The 20,750-nt window shown below is 34.8% G+C and overlaps 1 protein-coding gene across 3 annotated transcripts in view; it reads right to left on the bottom strand.

The window, feature by feature from the left end:
• AKAP6 (A-kinase anchoring protein 6) overlaps positions 1-20,750 on the bottom strand; it is a 258,465-nt gene that overhangs the window by 130,669 nt on the left and 107,046 nt on the right. For 2 of the 3 annotated variants that reach the window (XM_059473668.1, XM_059473670.1), the window contains exons 6-7: positions 6,739-6,835; positions 5,310-5,476 (exon numbers count right to left, since the gene is read on the bottom strand). In XM_059473668.1, the coding sequence (XP_059329651.1) occupies positions 5,310-5,476; positions 6,739-6,835 (264 nt within the window). The remainder of the gene's footprint in view (positions 1-5,309; positions 5,477-6,738; positions 6,836-20,750) is intronic. The other variant, XM_059473669.1, reaches the window with a different exon arrangement.

The raw sequence follows: 20,750 nt of genomic DNA, 5'->3' as shown, positions 1-20,750 counted from the left end.
ACATCAGAATTAACAGCATCATTTGTACTTATGACAGTATCTTTATTCTAGATTTCCAAAGTTTCCAAAGATTCAGAATTGAAATGTCACATGAATGCTTTTAAACTGTTCAGCTGTTAGGCACAATAATAGTATTTATGTACAGATAGCATTTTAAATATTCAACAATATGAGACTATGCCTCAACATATCAGAGGCTTCTGTTCTAATTAAAGGAAAGCACTTCCCTATTACCATCTTTCAAGTAGTGAACTGTGGACTAGCTGCAATACTCTTCAGCACAGAAATACGTTGCAGGATATTATAAAGCATTGTTTTCACCAGTGAAAGGTAACAACTATTTAACTGTGCCCGAGATTATCCAGTTGTTCTGAACAGAAGAGACTAACACATTCAGCTGAAACTGCAAAGAATTAAGGTGGCAGATGGTAATTACTGATACTGGAAGTAAGCCTGGGTAAAGGTGTTTAGAACTTCAGTTTAATGTGTCATCTATGAGGTGTTGCACTCATGAGATAAAACTCTCTCATATTTAGATGGGAATGTGGCTCATTATGGACACATTAGAGGAAAAAACTACTTCTTTTAAAGCACAAATTCCAACTTTTCTTGTACATCTCTTTTCCAAAAAAAAATACTTGATTAAGTCATGAGACAATAGACCAGAATGGCATGTGTATCACCAGATGAAAAGCCCTTTCCATATGTCTGTACATCAGAGAGGAAAGTCTTATTTCCATTTCATTATTTTTTCAAATTGTTAGTGAATAAGTAATGGCTATTTATTTGACATTTTATTCCACAGTATTATGAACATGAAACACAGGATTTAATCCACAAGCCTGATCCTGAGGTCTTCCATAAAGAAAAATAGAGAGAGACTGTAAGTTAAATAAACAAATTCAGTTTGAGATGTAAAGTTTTAAAATTCTGCTCCAATCTAACTCCAGCACGCTAAGTAAAATGATCTTTCCAGCATTTGTTATTCCTGCCTTCCACTAGGAGCAAGTGAAGGAGAAGAGAATGAAGGCCAGTTACATGTGCCATTTGACAACTTCAAAGCACTACCCATTACAATAATATATGCAATACTCCAATTGCATATATTGGTCACCAGTTTTGAAAGTGGCTATGTAAGTAAAATATTAGATTTTGAAATCATAGTCTCTGTTATCTGTTGATAATATTTAAATCTGTGTCAGTAATAAACTTTCCCTGTTTTAAAACAATGACAGACATCAGAAAAAAATACTGGTATATTGCTTTTAATATTATAGCCCATGCACCACACTCATGAAATACAGAACTGATAAAAGACACTGAGGAAAAGAAAATTATCTACCCACAAGTATGATATTTCTCTGTACTAATCACGAAGATGCCAAAACACTTCATTTGTATACTCCTTTTACATAAAAGTATTAATCTAAATGTGGCAGTCATAGCAGCCTGATTAGATGGCCAGGACAAGTTACAAGTCTGAAGTAAAAAAGAAAAGACTGCTACCATTCTCTAAACTTTGCTCTGCCTTGCTGCCCATTTCACAAATTCATCTTTGTATGAAAAGACTGAGCAGGATATAATTGTTCTGAGCTGTGGTGTTTAGTCCACCCACGAGGTCTAAGACCAGTGTCACTATAAAGCTGTCTGTGAAGCAGCATTCCCAGAATCACAAGCAGTGATCAATACTAAACAGCTTCACCAATTTTTCAATTTTTAAATGAAAATCACTTTTCTGTGTACTGAAGACTGTTTGTTTAGAATGATTGTAAAAGCTGTAAAATTATATGCAACTAAGTGGGAAATGATCCTGGAAGTGTGTGATGCTTAATTACATATCGAGAGGAAATTACACGAGTTTTCTTTTTCCCTTCATACAAAGGTTTGTTTAACCACTTCAAATTCTGTTCCTGAGCCACCCACTATTTCTGTGACTTTCAGTTTATTTGGTTAAATGTGGTTTTTTATCTCTTTGTCCAAAGAGGATACTCTTCAAATCCTGACTGCTTCTATCATTAACCCACTGACAAGTCCATTTAACAGTTAAGACTTTCTTCCCAAGACTGTTTTTTACCTAGAACAACTGACTCAGATTTCCGTGTTCTGTGTATTAAGTCAAGTGTCTTAACCAGTTACATGCTTAGTTTTCTGAAGCTGGAATGGGAAACAAGAAGTGTTTTTCAGTAATTATATATATAATATATATATTTGCAGGGTATACCATTATTCTTTTGACCTACCAGCCTTTAAGTTCTGATGTTACATTCTGAGCTGTTACCAAAACAACCCACAAAACTAAATTCAAACATTTACTTGCAGAACAAAGACATCCAGATCTCAAAATCATAGTAATGAACTAACTGCACAAATGCATGCTGGGAGCAGTACTTGCAATTGACACTAAGAATATTATTCCATACAATGTTCAGTGAAGAAGAATGTGTACAATGGGCAAATGCTATTAACACTTGTATGCTTTTAAAGGACATCAGTTACAAGACAAATTTGCAGGTTCTTCAGAAAGCAATGAACTTTTCCAACAAACTATGAATTAAATAGATCAGGGTAATATTCAGGTATTTACACTCACAGCCACTAGATATGAAAGTAAATCGTGTTGTTTTTCAATATCACTCTGTACAGTTTATTTAAAGCAATACTGTTCCAGTAGTCCTTTTGTAATGGAGAAGTGACCCGATTTAAGAGACCACTTACAAAACAAGTGGTCTCAGACATCTTCAGAAAGTGAAAAAATGAAAAATACACACATATATTAGACCATTCCTCCTATATTCCAGATATTTTATAATATTATTGTGATTTCCATCAAAAGAAAACATACACTGCAGCTAAGTCCCTCAAGATTCAGAATCAGAATTCAGAATGTGCATTTTACATCTCATGTACTACTCATATTGTTAGATCAGCACTTGTTGAACTGTGTCATTTTTAAAGGCACATGTCAATGGAGCAAGAAGGCAAAACTTTATATCCTTCAATTTAAACTGAATACAGGCATCAATTCTTCATTTATAAAAATGACTGAAAAATATTTTTAGTAAATACTTAGAGAACTCACTGTTTTCCTAAGATTTTACAGAGGACGCAATATATTAGAAGAGATTACATATCAGAAATGTTTAAAATCAATTCTAAATCTTCTATGGCAATCACTCTAAGCCACTATGAAACTTGCATACAAAAAAGGAGAAAAAATTTCCTAAGCAAAATCTGAATTCTTTACTTCAAATGTTGACAATATATTTCTAGAGTTCAGAATGTCCCTTTCCCCCTCTGACTCTTCACTCTTCTCATTAAAGATGCCACAGTGCTATGAAAACATGTTTTAAGAAGTCCTAAGGGAAAAGTTTCCAAGGGTCTTTGAAATTCCTCCTTTTCCTATTTCTTTACAGATTTCTAACACCAACACTCTTCCTGTAGTTTCTCAAAAAAGGGAAAAATAAAAATACCCTCTAGGTATAATCTTTCGATTTTCTATTACACTTCTTGGGCTCTTTTTGGTTTTTGAAACAATACAAACTGAAATGTGCAGTTATAATATTAGCTGTATTTTAGTTTTAGTTAATCTTTTAGTGTGAAGAAATAGATGGTATTCAACCGCTCTACTGCACATACTTACAAGAATCACTGAAATAACCTGCAAATACATTCAGTTTGATCTCTTTTTTTGGTCCACTTTTTTTAAAATTTATTTGTTGGCACAAACAAAGAAAACCCCCCAAACCAAACCAAACAAACAAAAAAAGTATTTCTTCAGTTTCCTATCTCTATTGTAAAAAGCACAAAGCAAGGAGCTATCCCCTATCTATATGGGAAATTTACTGCAATATAAACCCTGCCTCCATTTCTCCCTTTACAAGTAAATATTTGAATATAATCATTCCAAGCTAGGGATGCCACAATTTTCATCGCAAAATCCAGGATTTTAAAATTACTTGTTACATGATAATTTTGATTAAGCTGTTAAATGTTTGGCCACATTGACTTAGATGAGTAAAAACGTTCAGAGATATGAGATCATATTACAGGCTAAAAACAGCTTTGAGTTAGTCTGTTTAGCTTAACAGATCCCATTAGGAAATCAAGTGTTGCTCCACCACCTACTTTGTAAAGGAGGAGCTGTATGGCCTAGGAGCATTTTCCATCATGCAAGTGATGATGGATATCAGTTCAAATTCTGTCTCCTGCATATATGTGTTTTCCTGTATTTTTGTTTAATTCTTCTCCTTGATTGTTCCTCCATCTCTAAGACCATTCTTGTTATGTAGAATTATAGTAGGAAATCACCAGAACTTTTCATAAAATCATAGCCAAGAGTCACTCAACAAACCACTCTCTTGGAAGCACTGAATACCAATGCTAAGAATTGTCTAGCATCAGAACCAGAAAATCCACTCAGCACAACCATCTCTCTTGTTTCCAGAAAGAGAAGCCATGAATTTTTCTAAACATTTCAGCCAGATATGCGCCAAGATATTGAGTTACTGGATTGTTCTCCTGCACGTTCTTTGCTTAAGAAACAGCTCTGCTTACAACTGACGGTGATGAAAGATCATGGACCCTAAACCAGAAGTTTCTATTGTGTGCAGTATCCCTACACTGCTTGCATCAATTTTAATAAGTATGGTCTGTATTTAAAACGCTCGTATAAATACTAGTTTTGGCAACTGGTAACTAGTATAGCCCTCTTTAATAATTAATATCCACAAAATTATGACAGGTGACAATAACTTACTCTTAAAGTACTTGTATTCAACACAAGCACTATTATGGACGACTTAAACTTGGAGCAAAAAGATTTGTGGAAAGGCATATGACCTTCTTCCTACTACAATGGCCATCCCCTAATTAAGCAATGCATCTGATAGTCATTAACAGGAATGAGATAATGAATCACTTTCTCTCTTCTTTGTTAATTTGCTGTAACCAAGCGGCTAATGGATGTCAGAGCTGAGTGATTGCACTGATTATAGTGATTTATAGTTGCAACAAAACAATTTAAAAGCATTCTGATTATTCATGTTAAAGATGCTTTATGTTTTGTTTACTAAATGTTTTATGTTCCCCCTCATGCTCCTCTACACACAATAAGACAGGTCTTGCTGGAAAACTTGAAAGTTCTAAGGTTTTTTTTATTGTTTCAGAGTAAGGCATTTCATTTTGTTTAGAAAAAAAAAAGTTTACCCAGTAGAAATGAAAAGCCTTAGGGTGGAAAGAAAACTTCAGTGGTGCCTAGTTCAAAAGAAGACGGAAATAAGAGGAAATAAGGCAAACTTCAAGCCACTTACCTTAGGGCTCCCAGTCCCTTCCTCATTCTCTGCAGACACATCAGTAGCCAGTATCTCTGCTTTGATGATATCCAGAGCCCTAAGAATCCAGCTGTGTTGCCGTTTGATTTGCCTCTGTAGCTCCTTCCATTGACTTGCAATCATCTGCAGCATGTCCTTCAGTCCTTCTCCAAAATGAAGGGGGAAAAATAAAAGCTGTAAACTCAACAGCATCTTTAAATATTGCCCTTCATTCAAATAATTAGCAGGATATTTAAAATAATAAATGCAACAAGAGTTTTAATGTGTTTTCTCATCAATAAATCCAAGCTTTACTATTATTCATCCTGCAAAACAATGCTATAGAGACAAACACTTATTTTAGCCATCACGTTAAATTTTGATTGAGTTTCAGCTGACAATTTCAAGAGAAAAAAATCTATATAAACTGTCATTTCTCTGCAATAGGGAACACTGCAGAGAAATCTCTCCCTCTAATATCCAGTCTTTGTCTTGAAATATTTTGTAATCCTCCAAAGACATTTTCCTTACCTCCAACTCCTTTTAAATACTTCCTGTAATTTACACTTACTGTTTCCTACATCTGTGATGACATGCACTACCCTCCTTAGCTATGGCTTCTCTATCTTTTTGGAACTATACATGGAAGTCAATAATTTTCTACAGCTTTCACGTTACACAGATATGTCTGATGCTGTGAAACAATAGAGGCACACATATAACACGATGAGAAAACAGCACAGCAAAGAATAACTTCAACCTGGATGAAAAGCATGTTAAGTAGGCCAAAATGAAGATGGCATTCCATAGCAGTACATGCTGATTAAAACCCTATTAGCAGACAAGTCACGCAAACATCTAAAAATATAGGAGGTGGTAGGGATAAAGGGAAATCAGAATATCTCTCTTCCCCCTCTCAATTTAAGGCCTCAGAAGAAAAAGACAAGCCTAACCAAAGGAAAAAGGTATTTTTAATTTTAATCTAGTCCTCATAAATATATTTAAATCAATGTAAGAATTAGTTTAAGTGGTAAAATAAAGCTTTACCAATGCAATTACTCATGCAGAGTATGTAAATACACATATATATTTGAAATCCTAGTTCATTATCTTAATGTTATTTCCATAGCACCTACATCAAAGAATATGTCAGTGTGAAGTTTTCAGTGATGTGATTTCAATTGAAACTCAGTCGAACAGCAAGACCAAAATAAAATGAACAGACTATTTGCAGGCAGTATTTCATTTTATAAGTATCACTGCATTGTATGCAGTATATGAAACATTTATAAATCTTGAAGGTCAATCTGATAATGTAAATATTAATAATACATAAGGAAGTGAATATATGCAGTAATTTACAGCAATGCTTCTTCATTCTTTAATAGTCTGGAGACATAAAGACTTGCAATATTTCAGAAGGATTTACCTGATTTGTGAGATACAATAAGCTCAAGAAGTTGGCGTCCTTCCTCTACCACTGCTTCTTTCAAAGCACAGTGGCTATCTACATTCAACTTAAAACTCTGCAGAAATAAAAGAAAAAAAAAAAGAGAGAGGGGAAAAAAACCTCAGCATCAGACATTGGAGAGGCAGTTATCATAAAACACACATACAAAATTACTTGCTGGTTTTTATCAAGAACCACATACCAATTCACCCAATAGCCAAACTAATTTGTGATACTAAAAGCTATTGATATTTTGAATCTGGGCTCAAAATGTTTCCATTAGATCAGCAAAGTGCATCTGTGTTGAAACAGCTGACAAATCTAGACATTCATTAGGTTTTATGAAAAGTCACAACCCGTAGGCTATATCTGAAGTAACAGTGTTCTATAAAATACACTAAATTTATGCCACCACATATGAGCTCTGTTTTTTTCAGAGTTCTTTGAAATGTTGGTGATAGCACTATTTATGAAACCATAAAAAAATTACAACATTGAATATATTGGCCTTATGTGCACTTATACAAATCTATTAATATTGTGTTCCTCAGTTAACGCTCATATCCATTTTCAAAGAAAAAATCAGTCTGCTTTAGATCTCTGCCTTCTTACTTTGTAAAGCAACTATTTTTAAACCTTTTTTTTTCTTAACATTTTTAGTAGTCTGGAAAGGATCTCTGTTTTAACAGTTGATAAAATACTTCTTTTTTAATTATTATTTTATTTTTACAAATTGTATTAAGCTCTAGTAATAAAGGAACCAGAAACACGATCTACTATATGTTATGCTATTTAATACACCAATGATAACTCAGATAATTTTTTTAACCATTTTCCAGACCTTCTCACTATACTTGCCTGTAAAAAAGTGAAGAAAAATACAATACAATGCTGTATTTAATCATAAATTGTGTGCAGACCTAAAACGCATACAGGCAACATATTTTTCTCTTTGAAATGTCTATGGAATAAATGGAAACAATATTTGACCACTTGGAAAAAAAGAGCTTTTCCTTCTCTTGGGAATAACTTAACTGGCAGAGATGAAAGGAGATTTTGCAAGTGCACATTCATAGCTTCTGGTTTTTATAAAACTTTATACTTCAAATGGTAGTGACCATGCTAGAAATGGAGTGCTAGGTAGCACAGAATACTCAAGAGCCCTCAATTCTTAAGGAAGCAACCATTTTCTTTCTTCCTTGCCCTTCTAGTCAGGTTGACTGGCATAGCAAAAAAAAAAATTAAAAATTGCCAGAACAGTAATAAAATAAGTTACTTCTACTGTAATTTTTCATGCTTGAAAAAGGCATGTTGTTCAGAGTCTTAACAGTTTTTCAGGCAGCATTGTACCTCACAGTGACAGAATGTTTTTGAGAATTTTTCATTCGAATAAAGAGCAATAAACAGAAATTTTGCTACCTTTAGCATTTTTACTAGCCCAATTCTCTTTGTAGGGACATCTGAATACACTGTTTTGTACCAGCTTCTGAACAACTGGGCCAGTCAAGAGAAGTTAAAAAGGAAAAAAGATGCCTAGTTTATGTCTGTCCCTTTCTTAAATCTAGAGTTTTATGAAACAAATCTACAAGTTCTTTTTCTTTCATAAGAGCATGTCTGAACAAGCACTGACAATATTTAATTTACTGTTTACTTAAAACAGGCTTGTACTGAATAGTTTGTAATCATGCACTTCACAGGAAATGCACTATGCGTGTGCCTCACACAGCAAAGAGAACCTAAAGGACCTGAGAGTAGGTTGCGTAATTTCATATAATTGAAGTTGAGTATAGATGCAGCTGGATGTGGCAGTGTCTCAAGATGATGTGGATGTGTTTGATAGGAAAATTGGAAAAGATGAGGTATTCTCTTTCATTAGGAAAAAAAAAAGACACTTGCTGTCCTAGAAAAGATTCATTTAACATAACGCACCAGATACCACAATACAGCTTGATTTTCAGGTGCACTTATTAACCAGTAATAACGTTACACTGAAGAAGCAAAATAAGATGAATAAAGATGGGGCCAAACTTTTGGTTTCTGACTAGCAATATTCTCCTTGTGCAAAATTCTTATTTTATGGATAAATTAGGAGTGGCACAAATGTCATGAACATGCATGAAATTTAGCAGAAATAAACTTTTCCCAGCAGTGAGGCAGCATGTCACGGTTTAACCCTAGCCAGAAATTAAGCATGACACACAGTCTCTCACTTACTCCCCACTCAGTGGCATGAGGAAAAGAATCAGAAGGGTAAAAGCAAGAAAATTTGTGGGTTAAGATAAAGACAATTTTATAGGAAAAGCAAAAGCTGTGCACACACAAAGCAAAATGAGAAATTTATTCTCAATTCCCATGGTTCAGCCATCTCCAGGAAAGCAGGGCTTCATCACACACAATGGTGACTTGGGAAGGCAAATGCTGTGATTCCAAACATCCCCCCCTTCCTCCTTCTTTTCCCAAATTTAGGTACTGAGCATAATGTCATATGGTATGGAATACTTCTTTGATCACTCAGGGTCAGCTGTCACAGCTGTGTCTGTATCCAACTCCTTGTGCACCCCCAGCCTCCTTGCTGGTGTTGTGGTACAAGGAGCAGAAAAAGCCTTGGCTTTGTGCAAGCACTTCTCAGCAGTAACTGAAACATCCCTGTATCATCAATACAAATCTATAACATGGCCTCATACTACCTACTGTGAAGAAAATTAACTCTATCCCATCCAAGACCAGCACACATTAAAGGAGAGAACCATTCATATAAGTAAAAATGAACAGTAGTGAATGTTGTTGATGTACTGCAGTATGACTTTTGAATTTAGATTTATACATGTATATATAATTTCTAGTCATTTCCTAAGGAAAAAGAACTGGACAAGGAACAGTGGAAGGAATAGCCCTCAATCAAGGCTCAAGGTTTCTCATATCTGAGGGGATGAAAATGTGACACATGAAAAAGACAGGAGTTGAAGATGTAACAAGTATTACATGTATATACAATGGAGAAATGCAAATTTACACAGCTAAAGATAAAATCAGAACAAATATTTGGAATGAAGGAAGACCTTCAAACACAGAAGTCTCGTCCCGTCCTGGATATTTCCTGTTCCCTACTGTTTACTTATGGCATTTGGAAAATTGTAACTCTAACAGCGTGTGACCCAGGTACTCTGCTCCCCTCCTCCTCTGATCTTTCCTGATAATGAATGGAGCCTTTGCGTGTGAAGAGAGGAAAGAAGAGGAGGGAAGTCAATTAATCAAAGCCATTTTTCCAGGCACATTTGCTGCTATAGAGCAGTCTAAATATCACACATGAGCACGTATACATTATGGAAAATGCATGTGCATTGGCCTGACAGCAGCTTTTTAAACAACACATTAATGTCATCCCTAGAACTACAGTGTATAAAATGTAGTTTACAAGCTGCAACAAGCAAAATTTCCTTACAAAGTTCTCTTCACTTTTTGTGATCACCATGTACTTATAAATAACTATCAACTGCTCTTATTTAGCAAGAAAGGAAAAGTGAGGTAGGAATCACGCAGTTTTAGAAAAGCTGCACAACTATAATAAATGAAATTAAAACACCAATGGGGTAAATACAAGGCACCAAGAGTGTTATCTTCTGCTGTTGGCATGGGGCAAAGGAGCCCAGCCTTCACAAAATGAAGGCATCCCCTCACTTTCAGGAAACTTATTGATCCAGAAGATTACAATAGTGCAGAACATCCATGGGTTAAAAAAGCAGCACCTCCTGATCTATGCTGGACTCTGAAAAGACTAAAAATAAAAGAGCACTATATAATAATCTCTCCCTCATATCTTACTTTTCTGTACAAGTGGGGGAAAAAATGTGGAGAAAAAAACTGTGGGGAAAAAATATTTTAAGTTCTTCATAGGATTTATTTGATGGTTATAGCTACTTAAATTTAGGATGCTTATATTGTGTAGGTATGCTACACTGTGTACACATATTGAGCTCTGATATGTAACATTTTCCCTCTGTTCTTAGAAAATCTTTATAACTTGGTAAAACACCCAGGTCTTTACCTAGTCATCTCTGCAGTAAGGACAGATAACTAGAATTTATTTGTTTGTTTGTTTCCAGAGGCACAGAGAGTTACAATAAGCATGATTTTTTTCAAGTCATAATGTATCAGTTGATTGTTTCTAATGCACTGTCTCTGAAACACATATCAGCAACTAGGTATCATGTGAACCTACAATGTATACATAAATATAGGTTAGTTTGGATGACATAGCAGTTTGCACCTATTGTCAGATTAATACAATGTATTAGAAGAAATATCTTAATTTTCTCAGTTCAGTATACTATCAGAATGTGTGGTGCACTGGGGTACCCCAAAAGAGAATTTTCTTTAGGTTAATTTTTTATATTTTTAAATACCTTTATGAATAATATTACTGTTTCTAGAATGTTTATTTCTTAGAGCAATAGTACAGACAATTAAAAATTATCTAACCCTCCTGGATTCTATGGTTTCAGAATTTGAAAAAGGAAGATTAATTTAAAATTTCCTATTAGTGTTTTTGAGACATCTACACTACTGAAATATGGACTTCTACATTTAGGTATAGTTGCACATATAATTTGGCTAAGAATGTAGCACTTTTAATATAACACTCACTGTGACAGATATAATTCAATTGTGAAATCTAGAGCAATGGGAACAGTTGCTGGTAGAAAAGATACGGCATGCCCACTTCATTTGTCTTAAAGGGAATATGACTTGAAACAATTCCTGAAAAATTATTTTTATATGCTTAATATACAGCTACTTTTGTAAGTACCTGTGTTACTCCTAGCACAGTTACCTTCCAATAATTTGCTATTACAAAATACCAAGTTCTGAACTCAAGTTTTGGTCATGGAAGGTCAGCTGTCTATTTTCTTCTTCTTCTTTTTCCTTCAGTATTTTTGATGATACAAAAATTTTCTGTTTGGACAGTGCCTATTATTTAAGAATTTGTGTTAATAATTTAGGTTAATAATTTGAGTTAATAACCTAATAAGCCATGTAATAACCTAGTGGTATTTTCAGACTCCTGACTACTAACTTCCAATGACATTCAGTAAATCAAAAAGAGAACTACTGCATGAGTTGTCCTTATATTAACATAGAAATGGTTATACATTTAGCTTCTAGTAAAGCCTCATTTTTTAAATTAAACTTACTTGGTATTAAATAAGCACCACTAGGATATGTTTTCCTGGGAACTAAATATTACATGTGAAATGGTTTCAGTCAATGTGTCCTTTGTTCATGCTTTCCATAAAACCTAGGTGTCTACAAAGAGTTTTTAATTTTCTTCTTTGATTTTAAGCTGCATTTTCATCTGACTGACACTCCACCTGCTAAAAGGAGCACAAGCACTATGGAAATGCTTTATGGAGCTCCATAGGCAAGGTTGAGTCTTACAACAGCAGGGATTCTACCTTTGCTTTTCAAGGAGAGCATGATGAACCCTCCTCTGAAGCATCAGCACCCACTATGTGTTTTTTCTTCTCTTTCTGGAACTAAGAACATGCCTTACCTACAGCAATGATGACCAAGGGGCCAATTATCACCAAATGCTAAACAAACCTCTAATGCTTAACAGAACATGACCATCATTTGCCTTAGATGAACCGTGGATTTTCTTCTGTAACCAGTGGAAACTGTTAGCTATTTTTAAGAGTGAATAGTTAGTGGAAAGCAGATTTGGTCTTTTAGCCTCTGCTACAATGAGAAGACTTTAAAAGATAAAATTTTTTGAGTTTCTCTGGGGGCAATTCTTTCCACTGGCAGCTGTAAGCAGATAAAAATGGGCAAAATAACTATTTTACTTTTTATGTTGGTTCACAATACCAGATCATAATATAAAATGCCTTTAAAATTGACATAAACCTGGGAACCTCACTACTGAAATTCCATAATCATCATGTGATATGGGCATTGTGCTACTGTAGATGTGGATCAGATATGGTTTGACTGCTCAGATAATTTCTCTCTGTAAGTTTATCATTCATCTAAACAAAATATTAACTGAAAATTCTGGGATCAAAATGCTTAGTAAAGAGCTAACTATAGCAACCGTGGGAATGATTTTACCTTCTGATGATTCATATGCATTCTCCATCTTTCACTTGATCTGAATGTACTTTTTGTCTGTGAAGAATCAACTGCATTTACAAGGAGAGAAACTGTTGGGTGTTTAGTGAACAAGCAAAATTTCTTTAAAAGTGAAAATGGTGGAACAAATAAGAAATAAACAGGATTAAATGTTGATTAAAAGAAAGGTCCTTCCTGCTTTTGTCTGTTTTACATTTCATGAATCTGAACACCAAGTAGAAAAAAAGACTTAGTACAGTATCAGAAGGTATAGTAGATGGGACTAATGGAGTTAAATTAAGAAGGAGAAAATTTAAGACAAATATTAAATTTCCCATGAAAGTCAGATGTATTGTATTACATTGTATAATAACCTCCTAAGGGAAACAGTGAAAGCCCAGATCCTTTGAGACCATTAAACCTAGACTGGATAAAAATGTGGGAGTAAGGACTGCAAATGCACTGACAGAGCAGTAACCTAGCTCTGTCACATGGCCATAGAATTTGTGTTGGGTTGGCAAAACTAAATACAAAGAGGCAGGCTCTACTCCAGCAGTCCCATAGTAATTCATACTTCTGTAAAATCACCTCACCCCTTTCTTCTCTGTCACATCTTCTGCCATACTGGTATTAAACAATCTATGGGGTTTTTCCCTTAGTTACATCTTGAACATGAATAACTCAATCTTCCTCACATTAAATGTTTCAGGTCTCTCAGTTTCTGTTTCTCACTCCTCATTGTGTTTGCCACCTTTTAGGTAATTTAGCCAAGTTTTGAATGCATAATTTTAGATATTGAGAAAAATTATAGTTAGCCCTATTCTCCAGGATGCCTATTTTGCAGATTTAGAAGACATAGAGGCCATTTTTGTGGATATTTTTTGTTTCAAATTCACTTAAATTCTTCTGCTGCCAGCTCTAATTTATTTTTTCTGTGTTTCACTATGTAACTTTCTCTTTGATTGTGTCTGTCCAAACATATTTCATTGTCAAAAAAGTTCACATGAGGCTTCCTAAATTGAATCTCCATTTGTCTATTATCAAGAGACAATGAGGGAAGAACACAGGCAGGAATTGGCATGGGTAAAATTGCTATACAGTGAAACAATTGCTAAGTTGCCATAATCATGGTGAATTGCACATGCAGCCACTGTATACAATTGCCCTTAATCATTTCTTGCCTTCTTGAGATACTCAGAAAATAAGATGCAGAAACCACAGTTTTCTGACTTGTTGTTCTGTCTTATCTTACACATTTCTAGGTACATCTCTTCCACCCAGAGACACCATGCCCAAAACACTACCTAATCAAAATATGTCCAAGTTGTATTGCCCCACCATGCACAGAAAAAAAGCCAACCAAGAGATAACAGCTTTGGAAACCAAAGATGAGTTCATGGGGCATACCAGCCTTGATAAATATGGAGTTACCAAGGGGAAAATAACTTACACTTGTATAATATTTAAATCTTATTTAAATTTACTTACTACCAGACCAAAATGAACTCTCTGGAATTAACACTATGGAGTTTTAAAACAGTTCTTGAAAGATCTCAGTTTCAGGGGAATATGAAGGAGATATATCAGGGGATATGAAGATTTATATATGTACAGATATAGTTTTCATGTAATTTGAAGGTGAACTAAAATTCCATCTTAGCAAAATGTAGCTAATAAATTAAGATGTCAGATTATTAACCCAATTCTTTTGTAGAATTAAGAAAGAGAAAAAAAGTATCATAGGAGATGCAAATCAAAATATTTACCAATGAAACCTCCATTCATTTCCTGAATTTTCTGTATATCTCCTGAATGCTTTGGCATTGCAAACACCAAAACAGGGACAATAATTCTGCTACTCTGAGTACTTAAAATGTGAATGATATTATGTCTCTGTCTAACATAGTACACAACCATGGGAGTGGTCAATAGCTCTTCGCAGCTATTTAAATGCTGCTGAAAGTGTGCTTGTTTGTCCTTTGAGATGCTGGCATTATATTTTTAATTATTTACAATCTCCAAATTTTATAAAAATAAATTTCATTTCATTTCCAAAAACAAATTACTGACTGCATCTATATTGATAATACCAGCATAACAATACTAAAATTTCAGGCAATAGCATGCATTTTAATAGACAAAAAAATTACAATTAAGAGAGTTCCTACATAAGCGTGGTGCAGTTTATTACTAAAATAAACATTAATTTCAAATAATTTTTAAAGGTGTTTCAAAAGTTACTATGATAAATTTGTGTAAAGAGCATGAGTAGGTTGTCATACACAAAGCTCCAAAGCTTCTAAGTCACAATTTATGTGAAATACTTTTCACTAAAATTTTCTTATTAGGTTAGTGCCTAGTATTTTATAATGGTGATTCGATTTCATTGTATTATAGTCTCTGAATCCCCTATATGCAAATAATGTCTTCTGCAGGCCAAACACACAACAGACCCAGTGCAATCCCTTTCACCACTCAGACTTACAGTATCTCCTTTTTGGGATACCTCAGGACATAAAAGTTTTACAGTTTTGGGTAGTAAGAATTGAGAGGAAGTGAACATTTGCAACACTGCCAAATCAAGTTATCCTGCCTTGCTCAGATTTACCAACAAGTGCAAATGAATTTAAAAATTTCCCACAGTCTGAATTCTAACTTTTTAAACCTCAAACATCATGCATTAAGAAAACTAAAACAAGAGAGCAATTTGTTTTTGAGGCACAGATAATACACTATAGTTTCATATATGTAGAATAGAAGACTTCAAAATCCTCACAAATGAGAGTTCAGATTTTGAACATTACAATTTCCCTTTTCCTTCAGTAGAAGAAGCAAAGCTATTCTAGGATAACATCCTAATATGCTCTGCCTCTGGTTTATTGTCCCCTCTGTCCAGAGATGACTGTAGCTCTCAGAACTAGAAAAGCTGGTACAGTTCTCTGTGAAGGTAGTTAACAACCAATATGTTACAGGCAGGCCCAGCAGACCTGCCTTTCATTATGGGGCCCTATCTCCTTCCTATGCGAAAGAGGGGGTAGCAAAGACTGTCCTGGGAAGGTTCAAACCAATCAAAAACGAAAGTAAATGCAATATTATTTTAATTTGCAGCTGCACAAAATAGCTACACAAGGGTAAGTATCTACAAATTTGAAAGACAGGATAGAAAAAAAGTAGTACTCTTAAGAGTATGAAGTCTTTAGGAAAATTCCAAAGAAACTATTTCTTATACTCCAAGCTTGCACAAAACAAACCTCTGGAGTGGGACTATGCGTACAGGAAGACAGTAAATGGACATTCTCTTCCTTCATTAAAAACATATATGGTAATAACTGACCCAAATCATAATAGATCTACTTCTGTGCTCCTAGGACCATAACCACGGCCCACTCCTTCTCCTTTACAAAGAAAAGATTTATGTCAGCTTTTTTCATTGCATGACCTTATGGGAATCATCTTTAGATCAAATGCAGTATTTTTGTATTGGTCAGGACAGCAGTGCTGTTATTAAAAGGGCAATATACCTGGGTTTTCTTTCTTATATGCTTGCTTTTACTCTCCCTTAGTCACCAAAAATGTGTTTTAAATTTGAAGAACAGTCCAAACAGTTCCAAAACCTCTATTTTTCCCACAGTCTGCAATTTACATTCTCTGGGTTCAGACTATAATACAGGTAGAGCCAAATGTATTGGAAAGACAGCAATATTTTTATACCTTAACTCAAGAAACAGAAAAGTTTACATGGAGGTTATTTGGTTTACAGATTTTGAAAGCTGAATAATAGTCAAAACTGACAATATACTTGTATTCTGTTTAAGTTTGCTGTCTTACTTCCTATTAAATCATTTTATTAGCCTGTGAAATTTGAGTTACACTCATGCACACTCAAAATGCCTTTCAAGATAAAAAACATCATAAAATTTAAAAATTCAAACAAACAATAGGCTAAACAAATCCAAATCCTTAGAGAAACAAAATATTAGGCCACTCATGGTGCTCACTCTTTAGTGCCATCATCCTGAAGAAAGTATTCTATATTTTGAGGAAATTATCTAAATTAGCTGCCATGCACATTGGAAATTCCCATACAGCAAAAGTACAATACATAACTTAGCCATTTCAGAAGCTTTAATACCTTTAATAAAATTACCATTACTGCTGCTACTACAAAGACAGTTGGTAGATTAGCCCAAGGCATGTGTATTTAACCTTATTTTCAATAAGAATAGATATTTAATACTTCTCTAAACTGACATTTTTCAGAAAATGAGATTTTACAGGGAGATGAGAATGATCTTTTTTTTCAGACATAGCAGTCTTGTTACAAACAGACAATCAGGTATCATGAAATATCACTGAGGCATCATTACTTCACCAACACAATTTCTTAAATGTGAAAATACAATCTATTTTCTGTATGAAGGCATTTGCTATTTTCAGCTCAGAAATTGCTGAGCTATGATGTGGCCAGAAACATTTATAACAGAGACAGAAAAATTCTTATTTCATTTCTCTTTGGATAATAAACCTCAAGCCCCCGGTATCTTAAGAAGAATTTGGTTCTGAATGGAGATGATATCTTAACTGTATGTACAGAAGGAAAGGAAATGCTAGTGTGAATCAACTTGTCTAATTTGCTTTGAAATACTAATGATGCTTGCACTATGATATTTTTAAGACTCTAACAAGTAAAGTAAATATGGTGACTAAGGAGGTTAATATAATGAACTGATTCTGGGCTAAAAGGGATTTTAATGTGGCACAAAGCTTGTGACTAAATCGGAGTAAATATTACTGACAGGGATCTGAAAAGAAAATTAAGAAATTACTAATGATGGATATTATCAGTTATACCCAAACCACACTTTGTATTGCAATAACTACATGCAATCCTCACCACCTGTGGTTTTTACAGAACAATATTTGTTATTCTAGTTTCAACTAAGCAGAATATATATTTTTGCCTAAGAAATCCAAGAAGCAAGAACAGTCTTACTGGACAAAAATGGAGAAAAATACTTGACTACTAATTCCAAATTTCTAAGAAGACTTTACCTTAATTAGTTTTATCTCTACTGAAAAAATATTGTTTGCCAACATCTACTAATAATGCAAGAAGTATTCAAAAAGTTGCACCTAAATAAGTGTAAGATGTTATATTTTTCATTTGCAGGATCCCATTTAAATATCTTGTGTTCCCTAGCCCTAAGTATGCCTCCAGATACAGAAATGGCTTAGTACAATGACCTAAGAGCACACCACACTACACTGCAAAAGTAGGAGTTGTGCAGCAACAAAAACACAAAGTACTGTGTTAACAGCAAAGGAAAAAGTTAAAACTATAAAAGTTCCAGGCCTCAGCAAATATATATAGTACCTTTTGTGTAAACATTTTCCTCAGTGGTTCTTCTGTTCTTCGCAGCAGCTAGCTTACTTCTTTACTGTGCTAAAACAATGTATCTTATCAGGCCATGGATAAAGTTAAATGTCTTTTTTAGCCAACCTAAATGGTCAAGAGATACATGGTGTATTCTTATTTGTAAGGCTGGTTAGAAAGTCAGCTTGGTTTCACAAGCACAGCAGTACCACCTAGACAGATGCTTTTAGCTCATAAGCTGCCTTCAGGACACTGTTTTTAATGAAAACTGATTTGCATACCACAAAGTCTAAGCACAGTGTGCTAGCAGCTGATTTTGATCAGGGTGCCAATGGGCAAGAATCAGCATAACAGAAAAGGAGAGATACAAAAGATGAAGTGAATCAGGAACCATTTTCAGAAGTTCCTTTTTGGTAAGGCAAACAAAGCCATCTTTTCATTAGGAACTGATTTTAACCTAATTGTTCCAAAAATTTTAAATCTGCTTCATTTTCTCTCTAGTAGGACTGAGTGAGACCTTTGTGGAAAAGTAGATTTCTACTGAAAAACATGCCTGTTTTATGAAAACATATTAGTGTTTTCAACATCTGCTGGCTTGGGTGGCTGCCTGCAGAGTGCCAGATGTTCAAGGGGTGGCTGCTCCATGTCAGCCCTTCCATATGAATGGGAAGCACACAGCTCCCAAATCAGTTTAACCAACATTACTGAGTTGTGAAGACCTGTAAAACTGAAAGAATAATTTCAGTCACTGTTTCAGGGATCTCTGAGAGCATTTCAGTTTATAGATTTGTGCTTTGGTATTATCTAAAATGAAGCATATAGCAACTTTTGTTCTGCACAACATCAGGGAGCTAGGTTTTAAAATTTGCAAGAAAAATGGTCTCTAAGCTGAAGATTGTCTATTACAGCACACATTCAAGATGTAGAATACCTTTCAGTTTGTAGAAAAAAAAATCATACTCCTCAGCAATATGTATGGTTTCTCATCGTGGCAAAATCTACGGAGTGTAAGTTGTAGTTGTGATTTTAAGAATGACATTCCAATAGGTCTTACAGTTACTAGTTATAATTGTGGTGTATTTGGGTATCAGGCCTGTGCCTGCATGCACACACAGTGCATTTAATTGTGAATTCCCTTGGTGGTTCAGGAACTCCCCAGCTAGTCTCTGTGCAGATGAGATAATTGGAAAAAACAGACCAAACTGAGGAGAGGCTGCCTTCCACCTTCATCACAGTGTGCTTCACTGTTTCGGGAGCTGTCCAGGCAGGACCTCCAGACACCTACAGAGATGCCTCTGCAGGCAGCTCTTGCTGAGCCAAGAGCTATAGACAAACACTATTCATGTGCTTCAAAGTGTTGATTAACATCCTTGTGGACAGTATTGCCAGGCCAGGTACAAGAATTAACAAGAATAATTGTTTGGGGAATTGTACCAATTTAAGCTGATGTCGGGCTATGACACTTGAATTGCCATCCTGTTCAAGAGATTTGACTCCTCACATGAGCATTACCTCATGCAAGGACTTTCACAAGTTGATGCTGTAGGTTTTTTGTGATGCCTTTTTTTTTAAACACACTCTATTTATGTGTCTGTGCCACACCATTTCTTGAAATGTCAAAGATGAAGAAAAGTAAGGCTAAGTGGGGAGAGATTTTAAAATTCAAACCTTTTTCAACAGTTTACATTAAAATCCTAAAGTGACAGCCTACAATTTTACATACTGAAAAATTTGGAAGATGTTCTCAACCGTTTCCTTGTCACCTCTGCAGAACTTTTCCCAGCCAATGACAAAGGGAACAAGTGCATTTTTTGTGTTTTCTTGCTCCTGTTATTTTTTCTTAAATTTTGACAGAAGATATTTCATTCATAAATGCAAAATATTCCCCCTTTATGGCACGAATTTTGTCATCATAACAAATGTACTTCAAAGAAAACAGTATCACATTTCACGGAATTGATAACTTGTGCCAAAGGCTAAGGATATATCTCTACCAATAAAATCAACTACATTCAAGTTTTCACCCATTCTGTGATGAGAAAACGTGCACCAATACGGAAACAGTTATGAGATATGCTGGTGTAGATGCACTACATAGGAAACAACCAAGACATTTTCTTTGTTTTCCCATCTAATTTACTACCAGTGTCTGTATTATAAACCTGTAAGTCTGGAACCTAATCATGTAAAGTTCCAAATCCTTTACTTCAGCATATCTTAGGTGAGTCTGACATGGATAATCTGACTGGCAAAAGAAGAAAATGAGAAGTATAAGTCCCTCATACAAGCCACGATCGCCATGGCCTTACAATGCTTAACTAAGGGAAATTTCAACAGTGAGCTTAACACGAATTGAAGTTCATATACTTCTGTTTAAACACAGATTAGGATGTCTGACAGATAAAAGCCACTGAAAAGCTGACAATCTAGTTAATACAAATAACTATCTTCCACGCTACAAAATGCTCTGTATTTTCTGCTGTGTAGAAACTAGTATAATAGCATACAT

Source organism: Ammospiza nelsoni, chromosome 6 (assembly GCF_027579445.1).
Source record: "Ammospiza nelsoni isolate bAmmNel1 chromosome 6, bAmmNel1.pri, whole genome shotgun sequence".
NCBI classification, from domain to species: domain Eukaryota; kingdom Metazoa; phylum Chordata; class Aves; order Passeriformes; family Passerellidae; genus Ammospiza; species Ammospiza nelsoni.
This window is presented reverse-complemented; position numbering and strand designations above follow the sequence as displayed.